Below are 27,791 nucleotides of genomic sequence, written 5' to 3' on the forward strand. Positions count from 1 at the left end.
CAAGTAACAGTGCAGTGCTTTTACTCAAACATCAACATCAAAACTGTGTTCTGGTTCAGTCAGAAACAGAGAACAAACTGGAGAAACAAAGATGAACCTGAAGATTTGACTTTAGATTCAGATTACTCAGGACGAGCGTATCTAGAGATCACTAAAGATTACTCAAAGCTCATAATAGATGATCTGAGAGAGAGAGACAGTGGAGAATATCAGCTCATGTTCATTATGAAGGATGGAGTTAAACATCTCAGCTCAGTCACAGTCAATCTAACAGTCTCAGGTACATTTACATTCTCATCAGTCCAGTTAAACTCTTTTCATTTCTCATCTAATGTAAGGTTTTGATTAATTAGTCTTACAGGTGAAGATGAAACCTGAATCTACAGGACAGCGACTAAAACTGAGCTGTGATTCCTCCTGCACTTTAACATCTGAAAATGATTACCGCTGGTACAAGAATGGAGAATATTTAACACATAACCAAAGCATATTTGTGTCATCCAGTGGAAACACTGACAGTTATTCCTGCTCTAAGTTTGTTTTTGGGTACTCTTCATCTATTTGTGAGTTTGACATTTATAAAATATTTAAATTAAAATGGAAGAACAAACTTTGCAGTTTTCTTGTTGATTCATATACAGTATGAGTGTGTTTGTAATTGATTGTGAATGTTACAGCAGTATTTTGTGACTCTTTCAGGTCTTTCTAACAGTAGTTGGGGTGTGAATTACACCTCTACAAGAGTTTGTGCTTTAGTGGGATCAACAGTAGATATTCACTCTTCATACTCACATCGCACTGGAGATACAGTAGAGAAAACATACTGGCATTACGATTATCGCAGGGAACTCAGTGATCTGCGTGAGTATCTTCAGTTTTTTGGTCGTGTGGAGTATCTGGGAAACACACTGAGAATCAAAGACGTCAACATGAGTGACACTGGATTTTATCAGTTCAGGATCATCACTAACACATCAGATGAAGTTTCTGGTTCTCCTGGAGTCACTCTTACTGTTACAGGTAACTGCTCATAATAAACTCTGTAAAGCTGCTTTCACTGATCAGATTTGATGAATTTATTTATGCTACAGATTTAGGGTCCTTATATATATTTTTTTATATTTTGTTAAACAATGAGTAGATGACATTTTAAAAATTAAAATGCCAATACTATCAATAATTTAAGCCAATCATCTGAAATTTCATCTCGTCTGAGACTGTATGGTGTTTATGTTGTGAATTTGTTTTTGAAGTTGTTGAAAATAATATGATGTGTTTTGATTACTGCATATATGATGCTGCTGTATCTCAATGGCTTCATTACCAGTTAGACTATGCAGTTTACCAGCTTGCAAGCATGGTTGACCGGATGCTGGTGAATAGTGTAATGTTGGTAAGCAGCCAGGCCAGCAGCAAACCAGCATTTACCAGTCTAATCCAGTATTAAAACTGAAACTGGTATAAACTGGTTTCATGAGTTGTCACACGGTCTCTTTCTGTTTAAGTGGGTGCTTTGTGGCAAATTTGCAAAGTCGCTCAAGATTTTATGTTGATGTTGAGGACACTCATCACAGAAGTCTTCAGATTTAAAACAAATACAATAATCAACATTTAATGTTAATCAAAAAGTTGCTCTTAGACAAAAACTATTGTATTGTTCAAAACACAAAAATAACATTAATGAAAGGTTTTGATTCACTTTAAATGTTGACTGTATGTTTATGTTGCACTCGTGTGTTTGACAGATGTTTTTATTCAAAGCAATTTAAGCTGTGTTCACATAATATATTTTATCTGTATGTGTGTGTTTGACTGCATTATCTTGCCATTGTTCACATCATACTGAATTGAGCTGAATCAAACATTTCAGACCTAACTTTAAAAAGTAGTTGATGTGAACACTGTTTTATGAAATCTCAGATACACGAGTGAGAAGCAGTCCAGACCCTGTGATAGATGGAGAAAAAGTGATATTAAGCTGTTCAACCAGATGCACTCTGGATAACAAACATACTTACATCTGGTATAAGAATGGACAACAGGTAACAGATGGATTGAGATTATTAAACAAGCTGTACCTGGACTCAATCAACAGTGAGGAGCTACAAGAGTATTCCTGTACTGTAAGAGGTAACACAACATCTCATCATACATCTGACTTTACTGTTAAAACATTACTTTAATTGGTTACACCTAAAAAATTAAGTTAGAAGAAAATAAATTTTTATGTTGATCCAACCTTTCAGTTTTTAGAGTTTTTTACTGCAGTGTCAGAAATGTATCATAATCTATGACCATCACTGAATAGTAAATGAAAATGCAACATGAAATGATATATTGATCAACATGTCAAGTTAAATATGTTTTACTCTGTAAACTCGATGTGAGAAAACTGCTGAGCTTAACATTGCAATAGTCATGATGAATATTCAGTATTACTGTAAATACAGGCCAGGCTTACATTTATATAAACTACATGCAAGCTCCCTGTGCAAAAGTGTCATCAGTGATTCACCTTGCTGTGTTTGTTACGACCAGCGCATATACTGATGATGTTTACTAACTTGTGTCGTGACCTATCAACTGAAGGTGTCATCATTGTAAAGTCTACACACATGTCCTACTCAAGTTTATTTGATCATAGTCTCAGCCTCAGACGTCACATTTAAAGACATCCTCTGATTGGTTGAAATACACATGTAAGTTGTGATTTTTATGAGTTCGCTCGGAAACAACATAAAGCCGTCTGATTGAAGAAGGAAGTTGTCATGTTTACATCGATGACATTATTCTTCATCCAGATCGAAAAACGCTGTATTTTTAAAAGTATGTGAGATATTTTAAAGTGTTTTTATCTTGTTGTTATAAACTTTAGTTTGTAGTTTAGTTTGAAGTTTGTGAATAATGGTTGCAGAACGGTCTGTTATTGTGGTGAAAACTTAACAACCTAAACATGAGGTGGCACAAAGTGTAACTATCACTGTTCATGGATCTGTTTTCTCTCTCTGGATTGTGTGTGCGTGAGTTTACGCGTGTTTGCCCGGTTATCACCCTGATTGCTACACCTGTTGACAATCACGAGCTGTATATATGTGGAGTCGATCATTCCTCTGTGTCGGATCATTGCGTTATTTATCTTGTTTTGCTTTGCATGTCTTCTAGTTTACTCATTGCTATTCAGTGCTGTCCTGAGAGATTCTGTGCCACTGGATGATATTCACATACGAAGAGTGAAGATTATTGAGATTATTATTTACTGTACTTGTGTCAATAAACTTCCACTTGCTATTGGATCTCTTGCCTGACAGTAACATGATTGGATGCTTTATGTGTCGGTCATATGGCCTCTCACACAGTCTGTATTAGACTTAAGTCACGAGTCACAGCAGACACCTAGAACGTCCAAAAATGTGTCCGCTTCTCAACTGTTTGCAAATATCATGAGAAAAATGCTGGCCAACAGCCAAACATTAAGAGAAGTTGGCAAGCCAAGATTTTAACATATGCTTTCAACTGTTTGTGTAACTGGAGGATTATTGAACTGAAATCATCTGTCATTTACTTTAAGTGATTTATTTAGAGCTGTGTTGAACATTTCTTGAACTGTTCAGCTGTTTTGAACTTTAGGTGGTAATAAAGTTTATATTATCATTATTTTCAAAGGCATGCTACACATTAAATGTTCTAGCATGACCCAAAGTAAAAGTGTTTTAGCACTGCCAGTGGACAATGTAAAGCGCTTCACACAGAACTTGTTTTGTGTCATGTTGAGTATTTGCACACAGCTGTCACGATCACACTTTGCTGTATAGTGCTGTGATAACGGCTGCAGTGAGACTGAAAACTGAGAGGCAGAGCACCATTTATTATCAGTTTATATTTTCGGCTTTTTTCTTTTAGTGGCCGATGATTTTGAAATCATCTTTGTGATGACGAAAAACAGAAAAGTAATATTCTGAATGTTCTGCCTTCTCTAAGTATAACTGAGTTTGTGTCTTTCTCTTCTGAAATAAAACCAATGGACAAAACGAAACAATTGAAGCAATGAACAAAACCAATGAAGAGATGGATGAAACTATTAAAGAAATGGACAAAACCAATGAAGCAATGGACTTTCTCCCTCTGTTGGTGTTTCTGCCTCAGTTTCTCATTATAGGAGCTGTATGGATCTGGTAAGTAAAAATATCAAGTAAAACTCAAAACTGCATAACATACAGTGAATATTCTGATATGAATTCAGATTGTAAGAGTGTGAATTTTGACCCTACAGGTTTTTCATCAGCATGAATAAATTGAACTCATCTAAAAACAAAACTGATGACAAACAAATAGAGGTGAGAAAATCTGTATATCTGTATGTTAAATAAACTAATGGTCAGATTTTTAACATTATCTCTTTCTGTGTGTTTGTCATTGTTAGATGTTGCAGGTCTGTGAGTAGATCAGCTGTCTGTCCATCAGAACTACTGGAGTGATGTCACAACTCTCTTTATGACATCATCACCTAGCAACAGTCTCTCAGCAGTGACATCAGTGATGCAGTGATGTCATATACAGTGACATATTAATGACAGCTCAGTGTAAATAATCTAATGGTCAAATACATGAATTATTCATTGAAGTATTGAGTTTATCATTCAACAGTCTTGTGTCAGTGTCAGATCAACTGTAACATCACAATGCATAAATCCTGTAAAAACTTTGCTATAGTTTTACAAGATTGAAACAATAAACTCTCCATGTTGATTTGGGATTTTTAGTGTTTTTGACAAACTACTGTATAGGCCGATGAATGGAGAAGATGAAACAAAGCCGAGTTTTGGCTATTTGTTGATAGGAAGACTTTCATTTATTTCACATCTTTATTTATTGTGCTATTCATTTACACTGAACAGTTTACTCCTAATAAAATGTGATTTTGTAACTATATTATAAATGTTTCATAAGTACATTTTTGATATATAATTTGACCTGTAATATCACTGTTTTATTTTTTTTATCCACCATTAAGGTATATTTATTTACCTTAATTTCTTCTTTATTTTCATGTTTTTAATAAAATAGTAAAATTTTAAGTCTAATGGTGGGTGGTGATGGCGCAGTGGGTAAGACACTCGCCTTTGGTGTGAGAGACCCGGGTCCGAATCCACTGTGACACACCATTGTGTCCCTGAGCAAGACACTTAACCCCTAGTTGCTCCAGAGGCGTGTGACCTCTGACATATTCAGCAATTGTAAGTCACTTTGGATAAAAGCATCAGCTAAATGAATAAATAAGTATGTAATTCACTGTAAATATTAAAATTTTTGCATTAAACCAGTCTGGTGAAAATGTTCTGCCATCTACTGGAAAAAAACACCTAAATAACATTAACTTTTAGCTAAGTGAATACTGTCATATAAGGCCTGCATTACAATTAATTTATTATATACTTGTCTTTGCATGTTAAGAGAAGTATTATAATATAGAAAACAATGACACTCAACAGATTTAAGGAAGATTATTGAATATTTTTTATGTAAATTAAGTTAAAAACTATATTAAACAATAATATAGTTGAAAGCATAACAAAAATAATCTCAGATTTTGATGTCATTGTGAGCAGCAGTGTTTAGCAGCATCAGATCACAGCGTACAACATCAACAGGATTTCTCCAGATCTGCAGGCACAACACTTCCATAGCCATTCATCTTTTTAAGACTGAGTTGGTCAGCGATAGCCAGGGGCTCTTTTTCAATTTCACCCCTATTTTTTAAGGCAAACATCTGACTGATCTCCACAAAAGTTTTGTTCTTTGTCTCAGGGACAACGAAGTAGACATAGAGCGCCACGCCAACACACACACCACAAAACACCAGATAACAGAAAGCACCAGCTGACATCTGGAACAACATTGAACAATATATCAGATAAATATGAAAGTGAGTGAATAGATCAATGAAATAATCTCATTTGTATCTCATATATGTAAATATATCATATATGTTCATGTTCCCTGAGGAAGTCTTACCTGTAGGAATGGAAATACAAAGCCCACAGTGAAGTTTGATATCCAGTTGAGAAATCCTCCTACAATGTAGGCAGCAGGTCGATGAGACTGTTTAAAGAGCTCTCCTGTCAACAATAATGAGACACCGGCTGCACACAAGATGCATTTGATTATTAATTGTATTGAAAAGTGAGTTATAAAAGACTTTACTATTATGTGTTACGCTCCACATTCATTTTAAAGCAGGACATTCATCTTTAAATAGCAGAGACCTGTGATACTAATCTGCCCCTATAGGTGGCACTAGTTGCTCAATTTAATACATTAGACTTTAAATTAGGGATCTTTTGGGGTTTGACAAAGTAATGAAAACACCCAAACTTTGCAATTATCTCTTGTTTGTCTTTTCTTTGTTTAAACATGAAGTTATATATAAAGTTTTATTTAGCAGAGTTTATTTTTTGAGCTCATAGATCAGTAAAATGTGTCGCTTGTCTGAAATTCTGTGAGCCCATTTAGTCCAATATCTGTAAACATAACAGCTTCATTAAGAAAGCTCAAACTTGATCTTTTAGACATTTTACGACTACTCTTCAGAGATAAATCCAGTAAATGAGCAGGCAAACAATGTGTAATGATGAGACCCAATGTGACGTCCTCACCAGGCCCTATACAGAATCCAGCAATAATCCCAACCACACAGACCACACTGATATAATGCATGAAGGACACACGAGTCTGACAACAGAAAAACACAAACACAAGTCACTAGAAATCTGAAATTATAATTAAGATTACAATTAAATTAAAGACAACTTAAAAGTAAAGGTAAATAGCGTATAACACACAAAGAGTTCAGAAATCATCAGAATTACCTGTAACTGAAGTGAAAAAGTAATTCCAGCACAGCAAATGCACATAAAACTAAAACCACCGATCATTAGCGGCCTCCTGCCAACACGCTCAATAGTGAAGCACTGAAGATTCAGAAAAACACTGTTAGACGCTTTAAACTCAAAGAGTTTATGATCATATTATACAATAAAGAAAACAACAAACAAACAAAAATATAAAAAACAGTTTTAGACGTTTCTGTGGAGTTATGTGAAAGCAGTTGGGCACAAAATGCTTATAAAGCAAAATCAGTTGTAGTAAAAGGTTAATTGAATATCTGTTATAAAGTAATAAATAACTTTTTGTTTATTTATGATATTTGGTATTACTCTTCTATATATAATACCTGCATACAATATCAGATTTTACTGTAGAAACACAATGTGAAGAGTATAAATTGAGTTTCTGCATATATTGGCAGCCTATAGTTAGATCAATCATGCCCAAGAGCACCGCTTACTCGTGATTAAATCATGATAATGCACAAGATCTTAATCTGTTTTAACATTCAATGTAATCTTACACCTATGAGTCCAGCGATGACTTCTATGGCTCCTGTGCCTACTGTTGTATACTGGATCTGATGAGCAGGAATGCCGGCATTCTCAAAGATTGAATTTGTGTAGAACCAGATCTAAAAATAGAGAAGTCAAATCAGTCCTGTTTTTATCTACGACAACATTATTGTCTTTTTCACACAACATTCACACCGCATCGATTCCCGACAGCTGCATTCCCGCATTGACCACAATGATGGTGATAAGTTGCCAGCGCACGGACGAATCCTTGAAGAGCTGTAATACTGAGACCGTCTTCACTGAGGTCAAAGTTCGCTGCTCTTCCTGCATCTCCTCCACCTCAGCCTGGATGTTACACTTAGCACGATACCACTTCAATGCTACGTCAAGCAGGACAGAAAAGCATCATAACACAAGAGAATCAGACGACAAGATCACATGATATCATATAATGACAGAGAATCAAAACACAGATTATGATAGTTATTTTATACACATTTAAAATGTAAATCTTTATTTGAGAAATGTGTCTTTAATAACTGTGATGAAGAGCATAGCCTGTATGCATTTATTGCTAACATTACTCTAGTAGCTTTTCATCTTCCATTATAAAAAAATTGTAAAATAAATGAATTCTGGGATCTGAAGCTTCGTTTTCTACCTTTCAAATTTGGTAACCTGTATTCCTACTGTGAGAGAGCCCAGCAAGCCTCCAACGGCAAATATAGACACAGTGATTGAATAGAAAAGCGTAAGATGCTCTTCATCCACTCCTGACCCATAACGTCTCACAATGGTTTGGTTATAAAAGTCCTTAATGTACTAATGAAGAACAAGAACAATGAAAAACATCATCATTTATACTGAGGAGTTTTTCCTCTGGGAGCAAACAAACTCAAAATGTCTTGGCATTGCCGATAATGCTTGAACATCTCTTTTATTTCTTTCTATGTAGTCTGCCATCATGATATTAATTTATATTTTATAAAATGAATAATCTAAAAGTGAATTTAAATGATGTGATCAGTATTTGATCCTGAGTCTAAACAGTGAGTCCTGTTACACAAAACAGTATTAGTTTCACTCATATTATTCATATTTAGTTCACTAACTAGCGCAGGAGAATTAACCACAGCCAGATTATAACCATAAAGCAGAGAGCTTCCCAATGACGAGAGCAGCGCTACTGCCAACAGGGACAAGGTAAGATGCTGTTAAAAAAGTGACAAATAATCATTCAACACTTAAAATAACATTCATTAAAGAGATTGTTTATCTAACAATTAAAAAAAAGATTTTATTATCACCACACTAATCACTCCTATATGGCTTTCTTTCTTGTACTAAACCAAATCCTTTATTTTTGTGAACAGTGCCTTTATCTTTGTAAACTTTGAGAGGAAATAAAGATTACTGAATGGATATATTTCTTTATATTTCTTATCTTTAATATAACATAAAACAGTCTATTGCTGTTTAAGAGACAAACCTCTCTTGAGAAAAGTATACATTAAACCTAAATTAAAGCTACATACCCTTGTGTCATGAATTCGGTCTTATTGGCCGCTTTGTCTTTGTTTCACCATGTGTTGTGTTGTGTTTATGTTTTGACAGCTCCACACGTGCGCGCCTTCCATCTGGTGACCTCATTATCTCCGACTCTTCTCACCGGCGTCCCACACCTGATCCTTATTATTTGCCCATCCGGTTTGATTTAAATTCCCCTCGCTTCTTCTGTTCCTTGCAAGTTCGTCTTTGTATGTTCGTGCCCGCTAGCCTGGCTAGTTCTAGTCCTGTCGTGTCGAGTAAACTGTGTGTAGTTTTGTTTGGATTATTTACCGTGCTCTCTGCTGCCTTATCCCTTCAGATTCCTCGCCCCACTGTCAGTCTCTCCAGAGTGGTGTGTTCCCCGCCTAGCCTCCACTTACACTCTGTCTGCGGATTCTCTGAGCGCCGACTTCATCTAGCGCTGTCCAGCTGCAGTGCGCTCTGCGCGTAATCCTGCGTAAGCCTCGGACGCCAGCTGTGCGCTGTCCAGCACTTCTCTCTGCTGAAGACTCAGTCCGCCTCTCTCTCTCTCTCCTGCTGTGCCCCGCCTGGAACTCTCTCTGCCCTGTGACGGGTTGTTACGAGTGTGAACGGAGGGTGGATGTCCTACAGCCCTGCTGGGTTTCCCACCGCGAGTGCCTGCCTGTTCCTGACGTCACAGAGTGTTTTCCTTCCACATTTACATTTTCATGAAGACATAGAGTGTTATCTCCTATACATACCTGACATTGTGTTTTCTCATTAAAACCTCTGCATTGGGATTCCTGACTTTTGTGGTTCCTGACAGGACGAACTTGCCAAGATGGATCCCGCGGAGGTTGATGCTCTCCGGTCAGCGCTCGCCCAGCAGGGTTCATGGTTAGGACAACACTCGGCTCGCCTCACCACCACTTCTCAAGAGGTTGAGGGTTTATCAACCCGTCTGAACGACCTTTCCTCTCGGCTTGACCAGGTCAGTCATGATGCCACCCAGCCCAGTCAGTCGTTGCAGACGGAACCTCACGTCACAGCTCCACCTCCATATAACGGCGATCCCGCCTCCTGCCGGGCTTTCCTCTCACAATGCTCTCTGGTTTTTGCCCTCCAGCCCCGCCGCTATGCCTCTGAACGCACCCGGGTTGCGTATGTAATCACCCTTCTGGTTGGCAAGGCGCGCGAGTGGGCTACGGCCGTGTGGGATGCCAGCGACCCTTGCTGTCGGTCTTTTGATGAGTTTAGAGAAGAGATGGAGAAACTCTTTGACCGATCGGTGCGCGGGGACGCCGCTGCCGCTCGCTTGGCTCATCTTGTTCAGGGCAGACTCACAGTTACTGATTATGCTATTGAGTTTAAGACTTTAGCGGCTGCCTGCCACTGGAATGAAGCGGCTCTCCGAGCCCAGTTTGTAGAGGGGTTGTCCGACGACCTGCAGGACGAGATCGCTCTTCATGACCTTCCTCCGTCACTTGATGCTATTATTGATCTCGCTCTCCGGATCGAGGCTCGGAGACTGCTTCGTGATCAGCGACGTTCCATCCGTCAGCGAGTGTTTTCTGAGGAGACCACCACTTCCCCTTCTTCACCTTTACCATCAGCCGAACCTGAACCCATGCAGCTGGGTCGTTTGCGCCTGTCACAGAGAGAGAGAGAGAGGCGCATACAGAAGGCCCTGTGTTTGTATTGCGGGAAGCCCGGGCATTTTGCAAGGGTCTGCCCGTTAAAAGCCGCTGCCCATCAGTGAGTACGGGAGTCCTGGTGGGCACTTCTTCAAAACTCTCCCCTGTTTCCAGTACCCAGCTCCCCGTCATTTTGTCCTTCGCTGGACGTGATCATCCGTCCACTGCCCTTCTCGATTCTGGTGCGGAGGGCAACTTCATTGATGAAGCGCTGGCGCGCGCTTGGGGTGTTCCGGTTGTTCCTCTCCAGTCCCCCTTGGATGTCTGGTCCCTCAAGGGGCAGCAGATGGCGCGGATTACACATTGCACTTCTCCTGTGAGTCTCTCTGTGTCTGGTAATCATCGTGAGGAGATTGTGTTGCACGTCCTTCATGCGTCTCTATCCCCTATTATTTTAGGGCATGGATGGTTAGCGCAACACAACCCTCACGTTGATTGGCAGCATAGTATTATCTTGTCTTGGTCCCAGTCTTGTCATGTGTCATGTCTTGGTTCTGCTGTTTCTGGTTCTGTTCTTTCTCTTCCTCAGGTTCCGGCGGTCGATTTGACCGGGGTCCCGGCGGAGTATGCGGATATCGCTCAGGTGTTTAGTAAAGCCCGGGCCACCTCCCTGCCTCCTCACCGGCCATATGATTGCGCTATTGATCTCCTCCCCGGCACTTCTCCGCCTAAGGGTAGACTTTATTCGTTATCGGGTCCTGAGAGAGAGGCTATGGACCAGTATATTAATGATGCCCTGCGTGCCGGTCTCATCCGTCCCTCCACCTCGCCCGCAGGGGCGGGGTTTTTCTTTGTTGGCAAGAAAGACGGCTCCCTGCGCCCTTGTATTGATTATAGGGGTTTAAATGACATTACTGTTAAGAATAGGTACCCCCTTCCCTTAATGTCTACTGCGTTTGAGCTCCTGCAGGGGGCGCAGTTCTTTACTAAGCTAGATTTACGCAACGCCTATCATTTGGTGCGAATAAGAGAGGGAGATGAATGGAAGACAGCCTTTAACACCCCTACCGGACACTTTGAGTACTGCGTTCTGCCGTTCGGCCTTTGTAACGCCCCCTCTGTCTTCCAAACTCTGGTTAATGATGTGCTGAGAGACATGGTTAACAAATTTGTCTTTGTGTACATAGATGATATTCTCATCTTTTCTCCCTCTATGCAGGAACACACTCAGCATGTCCGCCGAGTCTTACGCCGGCTGTTAGAGAATAAGTTGTATGTCAAGGCGGAGAAGTGCGAATTCCATCGTAAGTCAGTTTCGTTCCTGGGTTTTGTTGTTGCCCCCGGTGAGATCCGTCCCGACCCTGCCAAGATCAAAGCGGTGGCCGAATGGCCAGTCCCCGACTCCCGTAAGGATTTATTAAGATTTCTGGGTTTCGCCAATTTTTACCGGCGATTTATCAGAAATTATGGTCAGATTGCTCAACCTCTTACTGCTCTCACTTCCACTAAGGAGAGGTTTGTCTGGAATTCCAGTGCTCAGGAGGCCTTTGATATTTTAAAGTCCCGGTTTATCTCTGCTCCTGTTCTCTCTATTCCAGATCCGGTTGCTCAATTTATTGTGGAGGTGGATGCTTCGGATGTCGGGGTAGGCGCCGTTTTGTCTCAGCGGTCTGCTAAGGATGGCAAGGTGCATCCCTGTGCCTTCTTCTCCCATCGGTTAAACCCAGCAGAGCGAAATTATGACATAGGCAATCGGGAGCTGCTGGCGGTCAGACTGGCTTTGGGTGAGTGGCGTCACTGGTTAGAGGGGACCTCGGAGCCCTTCCTGGTCTGGACGGATCATAAGAACCTCGAATACATCCGTTCAGCCAGGAGGTTATCTTCGCGTCAGGCTCGTTGGGCGCTCTTCTTTGACAGATTTAACTTCACCCTCTCGTACCGGCCCGGATCCAAGAATACTAAGCCCGATGCTCTCTCTCGTTTGTTCGAAAGCCCCGGTTCCGCTGGGGACGAAACCATCCTCCCGGAGGGGCGGGTGGTGGGTGCCCTGCGCTGGGGAATAGAACAACGGGTGAGACGGGCCGGCCGGGAGGGGGAAGTGCCAGAAGGGTGCCCAGCGGGTCGATTGTGGGTTCCGAATGCGCTTCGCTCCGAGGTCATCCGGTGGGGTCACGAGTCCAAGTTTGTTTGCCATCCGGGGGTTCGGAGAACGTTGGCTACCGTACGTCAGCGTTTTTGGTGGCCCTCTATGGGTCCCGATGTCAGACAGTTTGTGTTAGCCTGTCAGGTTTGTGCCCGTAATAAGGCCTCTCATCAAGCCCCTATTGGTCTGCTTAAACCATTACCCATTCCCTCTCGTCCTTGGTCACATATCGCAATCGATTTTGTAACCAATTTGCCTAGTTCTAGGGGAAACACTGTAGTTTTGACCATTGTCGACCGCTTTTCCAAGGCGGCTCACTTTGTCCCTTTGCCCAAATTACCCACTGCCAAGGAAACTGCCCAGGTTATGATCGAACACGTCTTTCGCTTACATGGTCTGCCCACAGACGTTGTTTCTGATAGGGGTCCTCAGTTTATTTCTCGTTTCTGGCAGGAATTTTGTAGACAAATAGGCTCCACGGCTAGTTTGTCTTCAGGGTATCATCCTCAGACCAATGGGCAATGTGAACGGGCTAACCAAGATTTAGGTAGAGCTCTCCGCTGTCTGACATCGCAATATCCGAGCTCCTGGTGCCAACAGCTACCCTGGGTTGAATACGCCCATAATTCTCTCCCTGTTTCTTCCCTTAACATGTCCCCCTTTGAGGCGTCCATGGGGTTTCAGCCCCCTTTATTCCCATCACAGGAACCCGATGCGGTGGTTCCGTCTGCGCTGGCTTTTGTCCGTCGTTGCAAACGCACCTGGAGGAAAGCTAGAATTACATTACGTCAGATTTCCAGACGAACCAAAGCCGCGGCCGACCGTCACCGTAGAACTGCGCCCCGTTTTATCTGTGGGCAGAAAGTATGGCTTTCGTCCAAGGATTTACCTCTCCGTGAGCCTTCTCGCAAGTTGGCTCCACGATTCCTTGGGCCATACAGCATTATTAAGGTCATTAATCCCGTGACGGTCAGGCTCAGATTGCCCCCAGCTCTCGGTCGGGTTCATCCAGTTTTTCATGTGTCTAAACTGAAGCCTGTGTATTTTTCCCACCTTAACCCTGTTCCCTCTGCCCCCACCCCTCCCACCCCTCAGCTTTTAGATGGTGCCCCTGTGTATTCGGTTAAGTCGTTACTGGATATGCGTCGCCGGGGTAGGGGATTTCAATATCTCGTTGACTGGGAAGGATATGGTCCGGAGGAGAGGTGTTGGGTACCGGCCCGGGACATCCTGGACCCTGGGCTGATAGAGGATCTCCGCCGGCGACGGGGTGAGCCTCCTCATGGACCGCCCAGTGGCGGTCGTGGGGGGGGAGTCCTGTCATGAATTCGGTCTTATTGGCCGCTTTGTCTTTGTTTCACCATGTGTTGTGTTGTGTTTATGTTTTGACAGCTCCACACGTGCGCGCCTTCCATCTGGTGACCTCATTATCTCCGACTCTTCTCACCGGCGTCCCACACCTGATCCTTATTATTTGCCCATCCGGTTTGATTTAAATTCCCCTCGCTTCTTCTGTTCCTTGCAAGTTCGTCTTTGTATGTTCGTGCCCGCTAGCCTGGCTAGTTCTAGTCCTGTCGTGTCGAGTAAACTGTGTGTAGTTTTGTTTGGATTATTTACCGTGCTCTCTGCTGCCTTATCCCTTCAGATTCCTCGCCCCACTGTCAGTCTCTCCAGAGTGGTGTGTTCCCCGCCTAGCCTCCACTTACACTCTGTCTGCGGATTCTCTGAGCGCCGACTTCATCTAGCGCTGTCCAGCTGCAGTGCGCTCTGCGCGTAATCCTGCGTAAGCCTCGGACGCCAGCTGTGCGCTGTCCAGCACTTCTCTCTGCTGAAGACTCAGTCCGCCTCTCTCTCTCTCTCCTGCTGTGCCCCGCCTGGAACTCTCTCTGCCCTGTGACGGGTTGTTACGAGTGTGAACGGAGGGTGGATGTCCTACAGCCCTGCTGGGTTTCCCACCGCGAGTGCCTGCCTGTTCCTGACGTCACAGAGTGTTTTCCTTCCACATTTACATTTTCATGAAGACATAGAGTGTTATCTCCTATACATACCTGACATTGTGTTTTCTCATTAAAACCTCTGCATTGGGATTCCTGACTTTTGTGGTTCCTGACACCCTTGTACATGTCCTGTTAGGATCTTTCAAAACCTCCTCTGCCATTTGTAGGACTGAATGTACAAATAAAACTAAAACAGCAAGCGGGTGTTGTGTATTCCATTAAACTTTTAGCTGGAAAAATCCCATTGCTGATTATTTGGGGAAGAAGGTGCGCTGTCTATGGTGGAGCTTCGCCCATTTAACACTGGTGAGGGAGAGATCCTGACTTATGAAGAGTTCAAAATGTTAAACCCACTGTCACATGCTAGCACTCGCATGATTTAACACTTTATTCACATTATATCCACTTGAACGAATGCTTGAGTAACCATTCAACATATGAGTGTTTGTTTCACGTTTAATTGATATAACATTTGTACAAGTATAAAGTAATATAATAAAATAATCAAGATTAAACAAGGAAAAGTGAGTATCATTTATGAAACGAGAAAAAAAACTATTTAATATTTAATTTTTTAAGAGCTGCAAGGACCAGATGACTTTAATGTCCTGATATATAAAACTATGGTGTACTTTCTGTTTCACATGACTGTAAGTCACATTCTGTATGTTAACCATAACGAAAAAATGATCAATGCTATGCTGTATATACTGTATAGAGATGATAGAAATAAAGAACAAATGACTGATTTATATCATTGATTTAAACTCATGTGGGAGAAGATAAATGAACACTAATGTTTCTGTTTTCACATTTATTGTTTTATGACTGCAAACTCTTTCAAATCACTAAACCATTAGTTATGTGTATAACAGAACAATAAGTGCTCTTTATTCTGTCATCTTTGCATCATGCTCAGGGAAATACTTTTAAACCGGTTCATGTTATGAGTATAAATTAAGGTCAATAAATAGTCATATTCATTTTCACTATGGAAATGAATTAAAACAGTTAATTTGCTCTGTGACCTTTGACTTTATTAAAATAAGAGTTTTGTGTTTTGTTTGTGGCATCATCGTATTAAACTGCCTCTGGCATCCTTTACTGGTCCTCACATGACTCTGTGCTGATGCTTCACTGTACAAACATCTGTATTTAGAAAAAGAAGTCTTGAATATCACAGATGCATGTTTATACATTAATCCCAATCTGCATCAAGTACACTTAATAAACTGTTAGCATGTCATGTATGATTTGTTTTGTTTTATGTTTGAAGAAATGATTTTAACAGTGAAGGACTGGAGTTGAGTTGTGTTCATGTGCTGTTTTTAGATCAAATAGTTCATATGACTCTCAGTGTTGAGTAATGTCTGTAAAATCAGGCAGCTTTTGTAGAGAATCAATTACTGTCTCACATGCTGGATTATTCATGCTAACAGAGTTCATCCTTTAATTTACTTGCTTCACATTAAAGATGCTATTGGAAAATGCTATAAATGCATAAATTAAGTGAGATTTGTTTGCCCCAAGCCTATTTTCAGCAACAGAGTGATATAACACAAGTAAAAACGAAATACATATGCAGTGATAAGTATATTAAATCATTAATTTATTAAATCTCTTGAGGTAAAATTAACTCCACCGAAGGCAGCACGCGCCAGGCGTTGTTCTTAAAATGGCCGATTGAGGGCGCTTAAGCGCTTATGTGCTTTGGTTGCTATAGACAAACATCCGCGGTTCTTTCTTATAAATTTCAGATTTTGCAGATATTTTTTTTAATCAAATGCCTATTCATATTGTATGGAAGATATTTTTGGACTTAAATATTATTAAAACATTAATTAACATAAATTACTTCATTTTCATTTTTAACGTGATAAAGCATCGGACAATTTCGATTTCATTTTCTATATAATCTTGAGGCAAGACTGACAATATTAAAATAAAAAGGCAAGCTTGAAAAGGAATCTGTAAATACATTTCTTATAAGGATTTTTATTCATGTTCAAGCTATAATAGGGACAAAATTAAAATGTAAAGTTCAGTTTTAATTTTATGTTCTCTTTTATTGGTTTGCATTTTCATTTTCGGTCAGGGGATAATCCGTAATTCGTTTGTAATTATAAAACGAAAATACCGTTTTTCTGTAGAAAGCAAATAACCGCTTTTTGTGTCAGATTAAAAAAACGAAAAACCAATTAGAAAAAGCACGTTTTTAGTTTTTGTCGATTATTTTATCATTATTCCTTTTTAAACAAAGAATAAAGAGAGTCTTTGAACTTCAGTCAATTCGTTTTTTCGTCTATAAACCAAAAACAGAAGTCACGTGGTCTATTCCTTTTTTGAAAGCGAAAGTAAAACCAGTTTCAAAATAAAAGTCACTATAGTTCGCGAGGTGATTGTAGACTAAAACTGAACTAATATAACGTTTTTTTTTTTGTACAACTAAAGTAGCACTGGGTGTGAAAAAACATACAAAAAAATAACAACTCTGGCTGTTAGGGACAATTAAACATTTGTAAAAGCATTGGTGATCTTTAACGTGCACTCATTTTTTTATGTAGCTTAGGACAGCAGGTAGCCTAATTATTTATAAGTTTATATTATTTAATTCTCATTTTAGTTTTGTAACATTATTTATAGCCCTTCTTGCTATGTGGAAGCTCAACCAGCAGAGGTCACTCTACACCGTTCTGTTTGAAGGGTGTGCAGAACTTCACCTGCCTTCCAGCTCCTCTTTCTATGGCACTATAGCTGCTAAAAACTCTCAGCATCCACCATCTACTGTTACCCCTTCTGGGTCAAAACAAAACTCTTCCAAAACAAATCTATAAAGTTGTATACTTTTTATTTTCCTTTGCATTTTTCTCCAGTGTAATATACTTATTATGTTAGTAAAGTAGATGAAATATTTTTATGCAGCTTGTAGTTCTCATTAGTTATGTAGACCTGTGTGTGAAACCTAGCCTTACTCAGTCAAAAATGATCTCTAGCTCTGGGACTTTCAGATCTTTTAGTGCTTTTTTGGGTTTAATTCTGTTCGATGAACCAACAGGGAAAGGCAGTGCTCTGCACTCTTGGTACTTGTGTAAAGTAAAATAAAAGTGAAGTTAAATCATTTAGTTTTTCTCCCTGGTACTCGTGTCAGAGCCTCCCAGAGTTTCCCCAATACCTGGAGGATGTGAGCCGGTGCACTGTGTGCAGGGTTTAAGGACTAAGACTGGACCCAGTCACCTAACATCACTCTCTCTTAAAAATAAGGGTTGGACTGGCCGCAGGACAAAGCAGCACACCAATCCTTCCTCCAGCACCATAAAAGGGCCTTGTTGACCCTTTTCAGATATTTACAGTCATAGGATAATTAATCATGCTAATGATTGGAAGTCTTTGCCGTTCACATGATATATAACTATATAGTTTAAAAAAAAGTAAAAAAAAATTGTTTTATATTAAAGAGAAGAGTTCACACCACAACTAAAGATAAAGTTACAATGAACGATATCGTTGAGATCACTTTCTGAGCAAATTTTTTCCAACTGATTAACGATAAACCATTGACAGCCAATACAATCTATTACTTCAAGTGCACGCGCATTTGAATGACAGATGACACTATGGAGAAGCTGAGTTCCATTACATAAAATTACCGCGTGAAAGAATTAGCATAAAGTTATAGTATGTTGCGTGTGTGATATAAATGTAGCCTATATAGTTATAATGTGAACGTGCCTAAAGACTTTTCTCAGTAAGAACTGAGCAACAAAATAGAAAAATGTAGCCTATCAATTCCTAGTTTTCTTTTTTCATTTCATAAATCGAAACGATAAATTAAAAAAAAATACAACTGGTTGATCGTTTTCCGTTTTTGATTTTAGACGGATATGGAATGGATGGAAGATACCCAGGGGCACGTTCAAGCTCACACAGGTGCAACATTTTGCTACGGTTTCCGGGTTGAACGACATGTTTCCTAGAAACGGTGTGCAACAGGTTTTAGATGCATTTTCTCTTGTTTGGTGGGTGTGTCAGAAATGTCGGCCCAATCAGCGGAAAGATGTATAAAACCACGCGGTAGTAAAGAGACAGCTCGCAAAATGGGTTCAAGTTGGAATGTTGTCTTTCATTCTGGACAGCAAGGTCAGTGACTGTAACATCGAGGGTATTTTACATTATTAAACACACATTTATAATGATTTCATCAGGCTTCAGAAACATTTTAAAAAGAACACAAAGAATGGCCTCTCAGCTACCGTAGTGCAACTCTTGCGTCATCACAACAGAGTGTTCAACGCATCACTGTTTCTGTTAAATAAACGTTGTGCAACGTTTTGTCGGGGCAGATTTTCCCCTGACCCTGCAGGCACCATCTCGTGATCATCCACCAACTAGACTTTTGTTAAGAGTTACTAAGGTAAACTTAAAACAGCTTTTATAATGTTTAGTTTAACAATTAAGCTAAGTTTACAATTAAAATTTTCCTAAAAGTTTATCTCACTGACCATTTACTGATAACTAGATATAGATACACTTTTCTGGGGAGGTTGCTAGCTAGTTCTAGATATTTTTTTTCACAATGGCTATGTTTACATGCACAAAATTTGTCAATCCGACTAAATTTAATACGATTGAAATCGTTATAAATGTGTGTTTTGATTATGCCTGCACTTCATGGTACACAACCATTTCTAAAATTTTCAAACAGAAGTTGCAGACATCACAAAACAAATTAGTGAGGCTTATTTTAAAACTACACCCGCACACACACCTCAACCCAGCTCATTTTAGTAGCCTTAAGTGGCTTAAAGTAGAAGAAAGAGTAACATATATAAAAATGTGTATGGTACATAGAATAGTTAAAAATCAAATACCTAAATATCTTTGTAACTATTTTTCTAGGGTAAATGCTGTACACAGCTATTCAACAAGGGGTAGTACCACTGATTTTGTTTTATGCAGATTTAAAAGTTGTAAGGGCAAGGGATCTTTTATGTATTCAGCAGCAGTCATATGGAATGCGTTACCAGCAGCCTTAAAGGAACAGTATGTAGGATTGTGGCCAAAACTGGTATTGCAATCACAAAACATGTGGCTAAAGCTGGTACTGCAATCACACAGCTGGTGGCCAATATACAAAACGACAACATAAACATCAGTTGAGGGCTGCAACTCCACTTTTTCAATGATAATATCCTGGTTATACCACTGTTGTCAGTGATATAAGTATTTGAAATGAAAATTATTTCATAATGTCTAGTGACATTTCAGGGCCATTTAATGATTAATTGATATAAATTTCTTACATACTGTTCCTTTAAAGTTAACAGACAATACTAATCATTTTAAGTCAACCCTAAAGCACTGGCTGAGTAGTAGACAGTAGTAGTCATTTTATGTATTTATTTATTTATTCATTCATTCTTTGTATAATATATATTATGTCAATAAAGATCACTCACTCACGACGATACAGTTTACATGCACCCTAAACATTGCAATCTGATTTAAATGTTCGTTTACATGTACATTATATAGAATCTGAACCGAAAGTCTGCGCAAGCAAAGCCAGGGTTGCCAGACTCACGTTTCAAAACCATCCGACTGGACGTTCAAAACTAGCCCAAAAGCATCACAATGACTATTCACAGCCCAAATACCAATAACTTATCAACGAAATCATTTAATCTTGTACCCGCAGAAAAAACAACAACTGGTGGAAAAAAGCAGAGGATTTGGCAACGCTACGCTTGCGACAGCATCTCTCGTTGGAGTTCACGCTTTACTCTGTATAAAAGTCAAAACTGAGTTGTTCTTAAGAAGTTTTCCAGTATAGGTAATGAAAACATACTTTTCAAAAGTCACAACTCTATTTTATTGCTTTAAGTAGTCTAATGTTTTAAAAGTAAACACAAACGCTGCAGAATTTAGTACAGCGCGTGACCCCATTAATGCGTTGTTGTTGCGTGTTTCTGTGACGAGATTCATAAATATAATACATTAACTTGGAGCGCAAATGTTCTGCACATGTGCACAGCATATTTTTGCATCCGATTGAGAAAGTCACAGTCAAACTAACATTGTGTTTTTATCAGCAATAAGAAAAGTTCTTGTTTAATGTTTTGTAGCTGGTATATGTGAGTTTCTACAAAGAGAAATCATGAACTTCAGACTCTCATCACTGATCCTGCTGTTACACATTCAAGGTATGAAACACAGTTTTGTTGTTGTACTAAAATACTTCAATTTATTATATATTTGTTAAAAGTATGTCACATTTTAAACTAGTTTAGTCTAATTTAATTTACATCGCTGTACTCCAAAGGCTGGATTCTCCATTTGGATCAGTCTCTAAAATGTTTAAAGTGAGTTTGTATATTTAAAACTGAACTTAGATTTTTGTTTGAGAACAAAATTGTCTGAATCTCTCATCTCACTCTGTAATTTTAATGAAGTTAAATACAGATAAGCTACAAATATTAATAATGTTGCAGTTTCTTCTTCAGGGTTCCTAACATTGAATAACTTTAATGTAACCTGTGATGAACTGAATATTTGTGCTCTGCGGGGGGACCATGTGACAGTGAGGTGCTTTTACTCAAACATCAACATCACAACTGGGTTCTGGTTCAGTCAGAAACAGAGAACAAACTGGAGAAACAAAGATGAACCTGAAGATTTGACTTTAGATTCAAATTACTCAGGAAGAGTGGATCAGTGGATCAGGGAAGATAACTCACTACTCACAATATTTGATCTGAAAGAGAGAGACAGTGGAGAATATCAGCTCATGATCATTATGAAGGATGGAGTTAAACATCTCAGCTCAGTCACAGTCAATCTAACAGTCTCAGGTACATTTACATTCTCATCAGTCCAGTTCAACTCTTTTCATTTCTCATCTAATGTAAGGTTTTCATTATTTAGTTTTGCAGGTGAAAATGAATCCTGAATCTACAGATGAAGTAAAACTGAGCTGTGTTTCCTCCTGCAATTTAACATCTGAAGATTATTACTACTGGTACACGAATGGACAATATGGCCAAAAAGGACATGACCAAAGCATATTTGTGCCATCCAGTGGAAACACTGACAGTTATTACTGCTCTGTGTCTGGTTCAGAGCGCTCTTCAACTGTGTGTGAGTCTGACATTTATAAAATATTTAAATTAAAATGGAAGAACAAATTTTGCAGTTTTCTTGTTGATTCATATACAGTATGAGTGTGTTTGTAATTGATTGTGAATATTACAGCAGTATTTTGTGACTCTTTCAGGTCTTTCTAACAGTAGCTGTTGGGGTGTGACTTACACCTCTAGAAGAGTTTGTGCTTTAGTGGGATCAACAGTAGATATTCACTCTTCATACTCACATCCCACTGGATATACAGTAGAGAAAACATCCTGGCGTTTGCCATTAACTCATTTGGATCTGCATGAGGAACCTCGGTTTGCTGGTCGTGTTGAGTTTCTGGGAAACACACTGAGAATGAAAAATGTCAGCATGAATGACACTGGATATTATCACCTCAACCTCATCACTAACATATCAGATGAAGTTTCTAGTTATCCTGGAGCCTATCTTACTGTTACAGGTAACTGCTCATAATAAACTCTCTGTAGTGCAGCACTCATTATACTGAAGTATTATAGCTCGAGTAGGAGTCTGATATCAACACAACTGTGATTAGAGGTTTAGACCATGCTTTATCAATTGAGCTAAATCAAAAATATGAGGCCCAACTTGGAAAATTAGTTTATGTGAACTCTGTTATATGAAATCTCAGGTACACAGATGAGAAGCAGTCCAGACCCTGTGATAGATGGAGAAAAAGTGATATTAAGCTGTTCAACCAAATGCACTCTGGATAACAAACATACTTACATCTGGTATAAGAATGGACAACAGGTAACAGATGGATTGAGATTATTAAACAAGCTGTACCTGGACTCAATCAACAGAGAGGAGCTACTAGAGTATTCCTGTACTATAAGAGGTAACACAACATCTCATCATACATCTGACTTTACTGTTACACTGTAAAAAATAAACTGTTGGATCAACTTAAAAAATAAGTTCAGTTGGTAATACCTTAAAAATTAAGTTGTTTCTTATTGTGAAATTAAAGTAAAATTTTAAGTAGTTTTAGTTACCGACTGAAGTTACTCTTTAAAGCTACAGTCGGCAACTCTGGAGGATTGAGATGATTTCGAATGTTTTCAGTTTTAATGCCCCTCCCACACTACCACTGAGCAACCATATATCGAGCTCGTCCTCATCAGTGCGTGTTTAAGCATACTTAGATTACTTACATAACACTCAGAAATACAATAAATGGTTGATAAAGCACAATTACCTGTCAAGATACCTGCATCCATCCAGAACCCTTTAAAAGCTCATAGATCCCTCCACCTTTCAAATGCTGGTCCGATATTGATCCTAGTTTTATTACAGGCACGGTCGCTTTCTATCTTCATTTCCTTCTTTTCCTTGGTTGTTTTCTTTTTATTGGTTGTTCTCCTAGCTCTGGTTGTTAGCCAAGGAATCAGAAGTTTGTTAGTGAATGTTCTCTCCGCCATCACGCTGCGTTCAATCCAACACAGCTGAAAACTTCAGGCAGAATCATGTGATATTAGGTTTGTTCGACTTCAAGCAGCGCCACAAGAACCGACAGCCGGATGACGTCAAAGTACCACGAGAGCGAGACGAAATTAGACCTTGTATGATTTCACTAATTGTTTTCGGTGTACTTTCACGTCATCCGGCTGTCGGTTCTTGTGGCGCTTCATGAAGTCAAACCAGCCTAATGTTTCACACGCAAGGGGGGATCTGTGGCGTGTGCAGGAACTGTGATTGACAGGCAGATTTTACACAGCCCTGCGCTGATTGGACCAGATGAACCGAGAGCGGTGGATTTTTGCCAACCAGATAACAGGCTCTAGTTGGAGGTAGAAGCGTGGGTTTTTTTCTTAAACTGTCTAATTTATGTTGTTCTATCGGAGCATACATGGATTAAAGTTTTCCGTCGCTAGACGGATTTCCGTCAATTGCAAAATTATTAAATTAACTTTTCATAAAGACGACGTGTATTCACCTTTTTTAAGTGGAATGTAATCAAAGCCTGGAGTGGAGCCAAATCACGTTCCTCTCTCCACTGTAAGCGTTCTGTGATCACTACGCACCGGATCCACTCCGTGTTTTCTGGCTGTATCACGTTAAGCTGAGGTAAATCTTTATTTCAGCTAGCATGGACAAACTTATAATGCAGGAAAGCTGTGATTTTTGGAGATAGATAAAGGTGTAAAAGACCAATGGAGAATGACTTGGCTTAGCGATATGAGGAAGATTGGCAAGCCTTGGGCTAAAACAACCAAACAGCCAGGTAACTTGCGTGTCTTTGCACAATATTACCTGTATTTTGGGGGTAAATAATTTATCCCCTAAGTTACGTGATCACCCGCATCCCGTTTTTGACTGCTATGCTGATCTAACCAGTAGCTGATACAACAGGTTTGTTAAACTTGTGGGTAAACTTCATCTGGCCCCACAAGAACCAAGAGCAGACGACATCCAAATCCTGTGAGAGCGATTTGAGGAATCTTAAGAGGAGACTGCTTCCGAAATGCTCTCGCGCCACTTTGATCCACCTGTCGGTTCTTGCAGTTGCATTTGCCCGTGGTCACAAAAACGTAACATTTGTACATATATTTAAGCACCGCAGTTTTAAAACAAGTGGTTTAAAGCCATTCAAACACAAACAACATAGCTACATGCGCCCGCTGTTTCTGTGTCAGAGGAGCACGCAAGCCGCGCATTCGCTTCTCATTGAGCTTGTGATTATTTTTGCCGCTTTATTGGCCTTGAATAACACCTATTCGTCAAAAATCCCGTCTTTGCAAGTATCCTCATAAACACGACCATTTAGGTCTTAGGAGAAAGTAAACAGCAGAAACATTGCGCATAAAATAGCAAAGACATTCAATTTACAACTGTCACTATGGTTACAGACATCCTGTGCGAATTGTACACGAGTTTGACTCGAGTTGATCGTTCAGGGCTTATATTCAGACATACTGTATTAATGTATTATAACTGTGACTTTAAGCTGTTGGGTGAACAGAACAGACCCTGCATTTTTCGTTTATGTGTACTGAACAATATAACATGAAAAGGTTGTATTTGTTCACATTAGTAAATGCATATAAACAAACAATGAAAAATATAGAGTATATAAGCATTAATTAATTCTTGTTTATGTCATTACAGTAATTGATGGTAGTTCATGGTGCATTCACTAATGTTAACAGTTTCAACTTTGATTTAAAAAAAATATTAGTAAATGCTAAAATTAATACATTTACAATTCATAAATAATTAATAAACGATTCATTAAAGGTGGTGATATATATGTCACACCCAGGGGCTGGCTATGTTTGACTGAAGCCACGCCCCTTCTCAACTTCCACCTCGAGGAGGTCCCCAAAGCCAACCCAATGACCAGACAAACACGAGAACAGGTAAGTAAAATATAAAACAAGCTTTATTGAATTTAAATATTTAAAAGAACTGGGGAAATGGGAAAAGGGGCAATTAAAACTAATGAGCCTCTAACTCCTCCCTCCAGGGAGACTGCAGCCACGGGCAGACAGGGGCAAGGGCAACAGGGGTGCAAACCACCGTAAGCCGGGGGGAAGGGGAAACGTCAGGCTCCGGCCTGGACCCTGCTATCCGTGGCGCCCTCCTTCTTCCTTCCTGGAGGCAGAATAAAATCAGTGTGACCGGTAAGGGGATTTTCCGCTGTCTGCGTACCTTCCTCTGTTCGACAGGGGGTCCTCGCCCCCCGTGCCTTCACGTTTCTCCGTCGTACGTTCACTCTCGTTCTCCTTTCTCTCCACAGGTGGTCGCTGGGACACAAAAGCACTGTTAACTTGGACTTTGAGTATTTCTCACCGGCTCGGCTGTTTACAGCTCTCTGGGTAGGTATCACTTTCCACAGTCTGGTTTCCCAATGTTCACTCTCGTTCTCCTTTCTCTCCACAGGTGGCCGCTAGGACACAAAAGCACTGTTAACTTGGACTTTGAGTATTTCTCACCGGCTCGGCTGTTTACAGCTCTCTGGGTAGGTATCACTTTCCACAGTCCGTTCTCCTAATGTTCACGCTCGTTCTCCTTTCTCTCCACAGGTTGCCGCTAGGACACAAAAGCACTGTTAACTTGGACTTTGAGTATTTCTCACCGGCTCTGCTGTTTACAGCTCTCTGGGTAGGTATCACTTTCCACAGTCTGGTTTCCCAATGTTCACTCTCGTTCTCCTTTCTCTCCACAGGTGGCCGCTAGGACACAAAAGCACTGTTAACTTGGACTTTGAGTATTTCTCACCGGCTCGGCTGTTTACAGCTCTCTGGGTAGGTATCACTTTCCACAGTCCGTTCTCCTAATGTTCACTCTCGTTCTCCTTTTCCTGGAGGTTCCCAACGAATGCACAGGCTAATTTTTACAAGTTGCTCCACACCAGAGTTGGTACTCACAGCGGTTCGCCTATGTTTACGTTGCAAAACAAAAGTCAGTTTCCTTCCTGCTTTATTCCTTTACCGGTGCTGCTTAGACCAAGGTTTCTTCTACCCATAGGATTTTCCTTTTACTCCAGCATGTCCACCGCAGATTGACAGCACAATGCTCTCTTCGGGGTGCTCCTTTTCTCCACCCACGTATCGCCTTTCTTTCGCCCCAGGCAGCTCCTGTCTTCTCTCCGCGCGCTCCAAGCGCAGCCCGGATCAACAGAGCCTGCGAGCTCTTCAAAAGGTGCGTAGTTACTTTTTCTGCCTTAGGCAGAGGAGCTTTCCCCGCGTCGATCCCCTCTCCCCCTTGAACTGTGATTTAACTGCTCTTTAAATACTCCTCCGTGTACTCCAGTTGTCCAATCACCCGGCGATCTCCTTAACTACACACCGCTGTGCTTAATCGACTGATTACAGCCCTTCGCGAAGCTGCCGGATGTCCGGTGTTTCCTTTCTCCGGTCTGGGCGGAAACATCCGGGCGGAACCAAACTTTCCCAACTTTTGGTTCCGCCCCAAAAAGATCGTCACCTTGTGACATATATTCGGTTTTCTTTTTATATAGTGAGTTATTTAGCTGTTTTGCCTTAATCTGAAATGTCATGCGAAGTACAGCTATGTATGCCACAGGAGATTTCAATATGGAATTAATGGCAAAAAAATCTCCCCTTAAAATGCTATTGGTCTCGCCTACATAAAGTGTTAGTTAAAGGAATATGACTTGGCTTGAAAAAAAATTCTGTCCATTTATTCCATGAGCATAGTGTCGGATTCAGTAAATATGATAAAAAAATCTTGCCGACTGCAGCTTTAAGTTGATCCAACTTTTTACTTGTTACAGTGTAAATTATAAAATAGATAGTTTCAATCCTTGATGCTGATTGGTTTATTCTCAGCTATGACATCATCGCTGAGCTACTTTCAGTCTCACTGTGCAGCACTCATAGCTGATCATTAATATTGAAGTGAGATGCTACAAAATTACAGAAATGTTCAAGTACAAGAACACATCTTGTTTAGTTATTGCCTAATTCAATAGTTCACACTTACAAATAAGTCAGATAGAATAAATTATATGCGTATTTGGCATGCTGTCCGAGGAGAGGGCTCTGAGCTCGGTATTTGGCCCGAGCCCGGAGCACTCCTCAACAAAGAGAGGGCTCCGGGGTCTGTATTAGGCCCGAACCCAGAGACCAGCGCTGCCAGTGGCACTGAACGGCATAGCGCATCACTCAGAACTTTTGTGTTATTTTGAAAATATGCACACAGCTGTCATGATGGTTATTTGCTGAGTAGCGCTGTGATAACGGCTGCAGTGAGACTGAAATCTGAGAATCACAGAAAAGTCAAATTCTGAATCTTCTGCCTTTTCTGAATATAACTGAGTTTGTGTCTTTTTTTCAGAAACAATGGACAAAACAAATGCTTAAATACATAAAACTGTAGGATACTGATTAAAACAAGGCTTGGCTTTCTGAAGGTTTCCTACTGTAAATGTTTTAATAAAGCTTTTTTGTACCTGCCTTTCTGAGATATTTATCCACATATTATATTT

At 40.1% G+C, this 27,791-nt stretch overlaps 3 protein-coding genes across 7 annotated transcripts; 2 read left to right on the top strand and 1 right to left on the bottom strand.

Moving 5' to 3' along the window:
• Positions 1 to 225: 225 nt before the first annotated feature.
• Positions 226 to 4,784, top strand: LOC135741064 (uncharacterized). Its single transcript, XM_065259708.2, has 7 exons — positions 226 to 280; positions 354 to 563; positions 700 to 1,020; positions 1,921 to 2,130; positions 4,043 to 4,172; positions 4,271 to 4,334; positions 4,421 to 4,784. The coding sequence occupies exons 1-7, from the start codon at positions 226 to 228 to the stop codon at positions 4,439 to 4,441; spliced, it is 1,011 nt and encodes a 336-aa protein (XP_065115780.2). The 3' UTR covers positions 4,442 to 4,784.
• A 726-nt stretch (positions 4,785 to 5,510) lies between these two features.
• Positions 5,511 to 9,680, bottom strand: LOC135741102 (solute carrier family 2, facilitated glucose transporter member 9-like). The gene is made up of 7 exons (XM_065259768.2): positions 9,674 to 9,680; positions 7,596 to 7,783; positions 7,409 to 7,519; positions 6,867 to 6,968; positions 6,654 to 6,729; positions 6,013 to 6,140; positions 5,511 to 5,884 (listed from the first exon to the last, which is right to left on the bottom strand). Exons 1-7 carry the CDS (start codon positions 9,678 to 9,680, stop codon positions 5,642 to 5,644), a joined length of 855 nt encoding a protein of 284 aa, XP_065115840.2. The 3' UTR covers positions 5,511 to 5,641.
• A 9,146-nt stretch (positions 9,681 to 18,826) lies between these two features.
• LOC135741085 (sialoadhesin-like) lies at positions 18,827 to 27,634 on the top strand. Of its 5 annotated transcripts, none has more exons than XM_073813491.1 (9): positions 18,827 to 19,097; positions 20,382 to 20,516; positions 20,809 to 20,886; positions 21,187 to 21,534; positions 21,608 to 21,820; positions 21,957 to 22,274; positions 22,467 to 22,676; positions 25,076 to 25,197; positions 25,305 to 25,656. In XM_073813491.1, exons 3-9 carry the CDS (start codon positions 20,841 to 20,843, stop codon positions 25,605 to 25,607), a joined length of 1,560 nt encoding a protein of 519 aa, XP_073669592.1. In that variant the 5' UTR covers positions 18,827 to 19,097; positions 20,382 to 20,516; positions 20,809 to 20,840; the 3' UTR covers positions 25,608 to 25,656. The 5 variants fall into 5 exon arrangements, with proteins under 5 accessions (XP_073669592.1, XP_073669591.1, XP_073669590.1 ...); XM_073813489.1 differs by having other exon boundaries at positions 18,830 to 19,097; positions 21,175 to 21,534; XM_073813492.1 differs by lacking the exon at positions 20,382 to 20,516 and having other exon boundaries at positions 18,835 to 19,097; positions 21,175 to 21,534; positions 25,305 to 25,461; positions 25,578 to 27,634.
• Positions 27,635 to 27,791: the final 157 nt, after the last annotated feature.

This window comes from Paramisgurnus dabryanus, chromosome 24 (genome assembly GCF_030506205.2).
Source record: "Paramisgurnus dabryanus chromosome 24, PD_genome_1.1, whole genome shotgun sequence".
In the NCBI taxonomy this organism is placed as follows: domain Eukaryota; kingdom Metazoa; phylum Chordata; class Actinopteri; order Cypriniformes; family Cobitidae; genus Paramisgurnus; species Paramisgurnus dabryanus.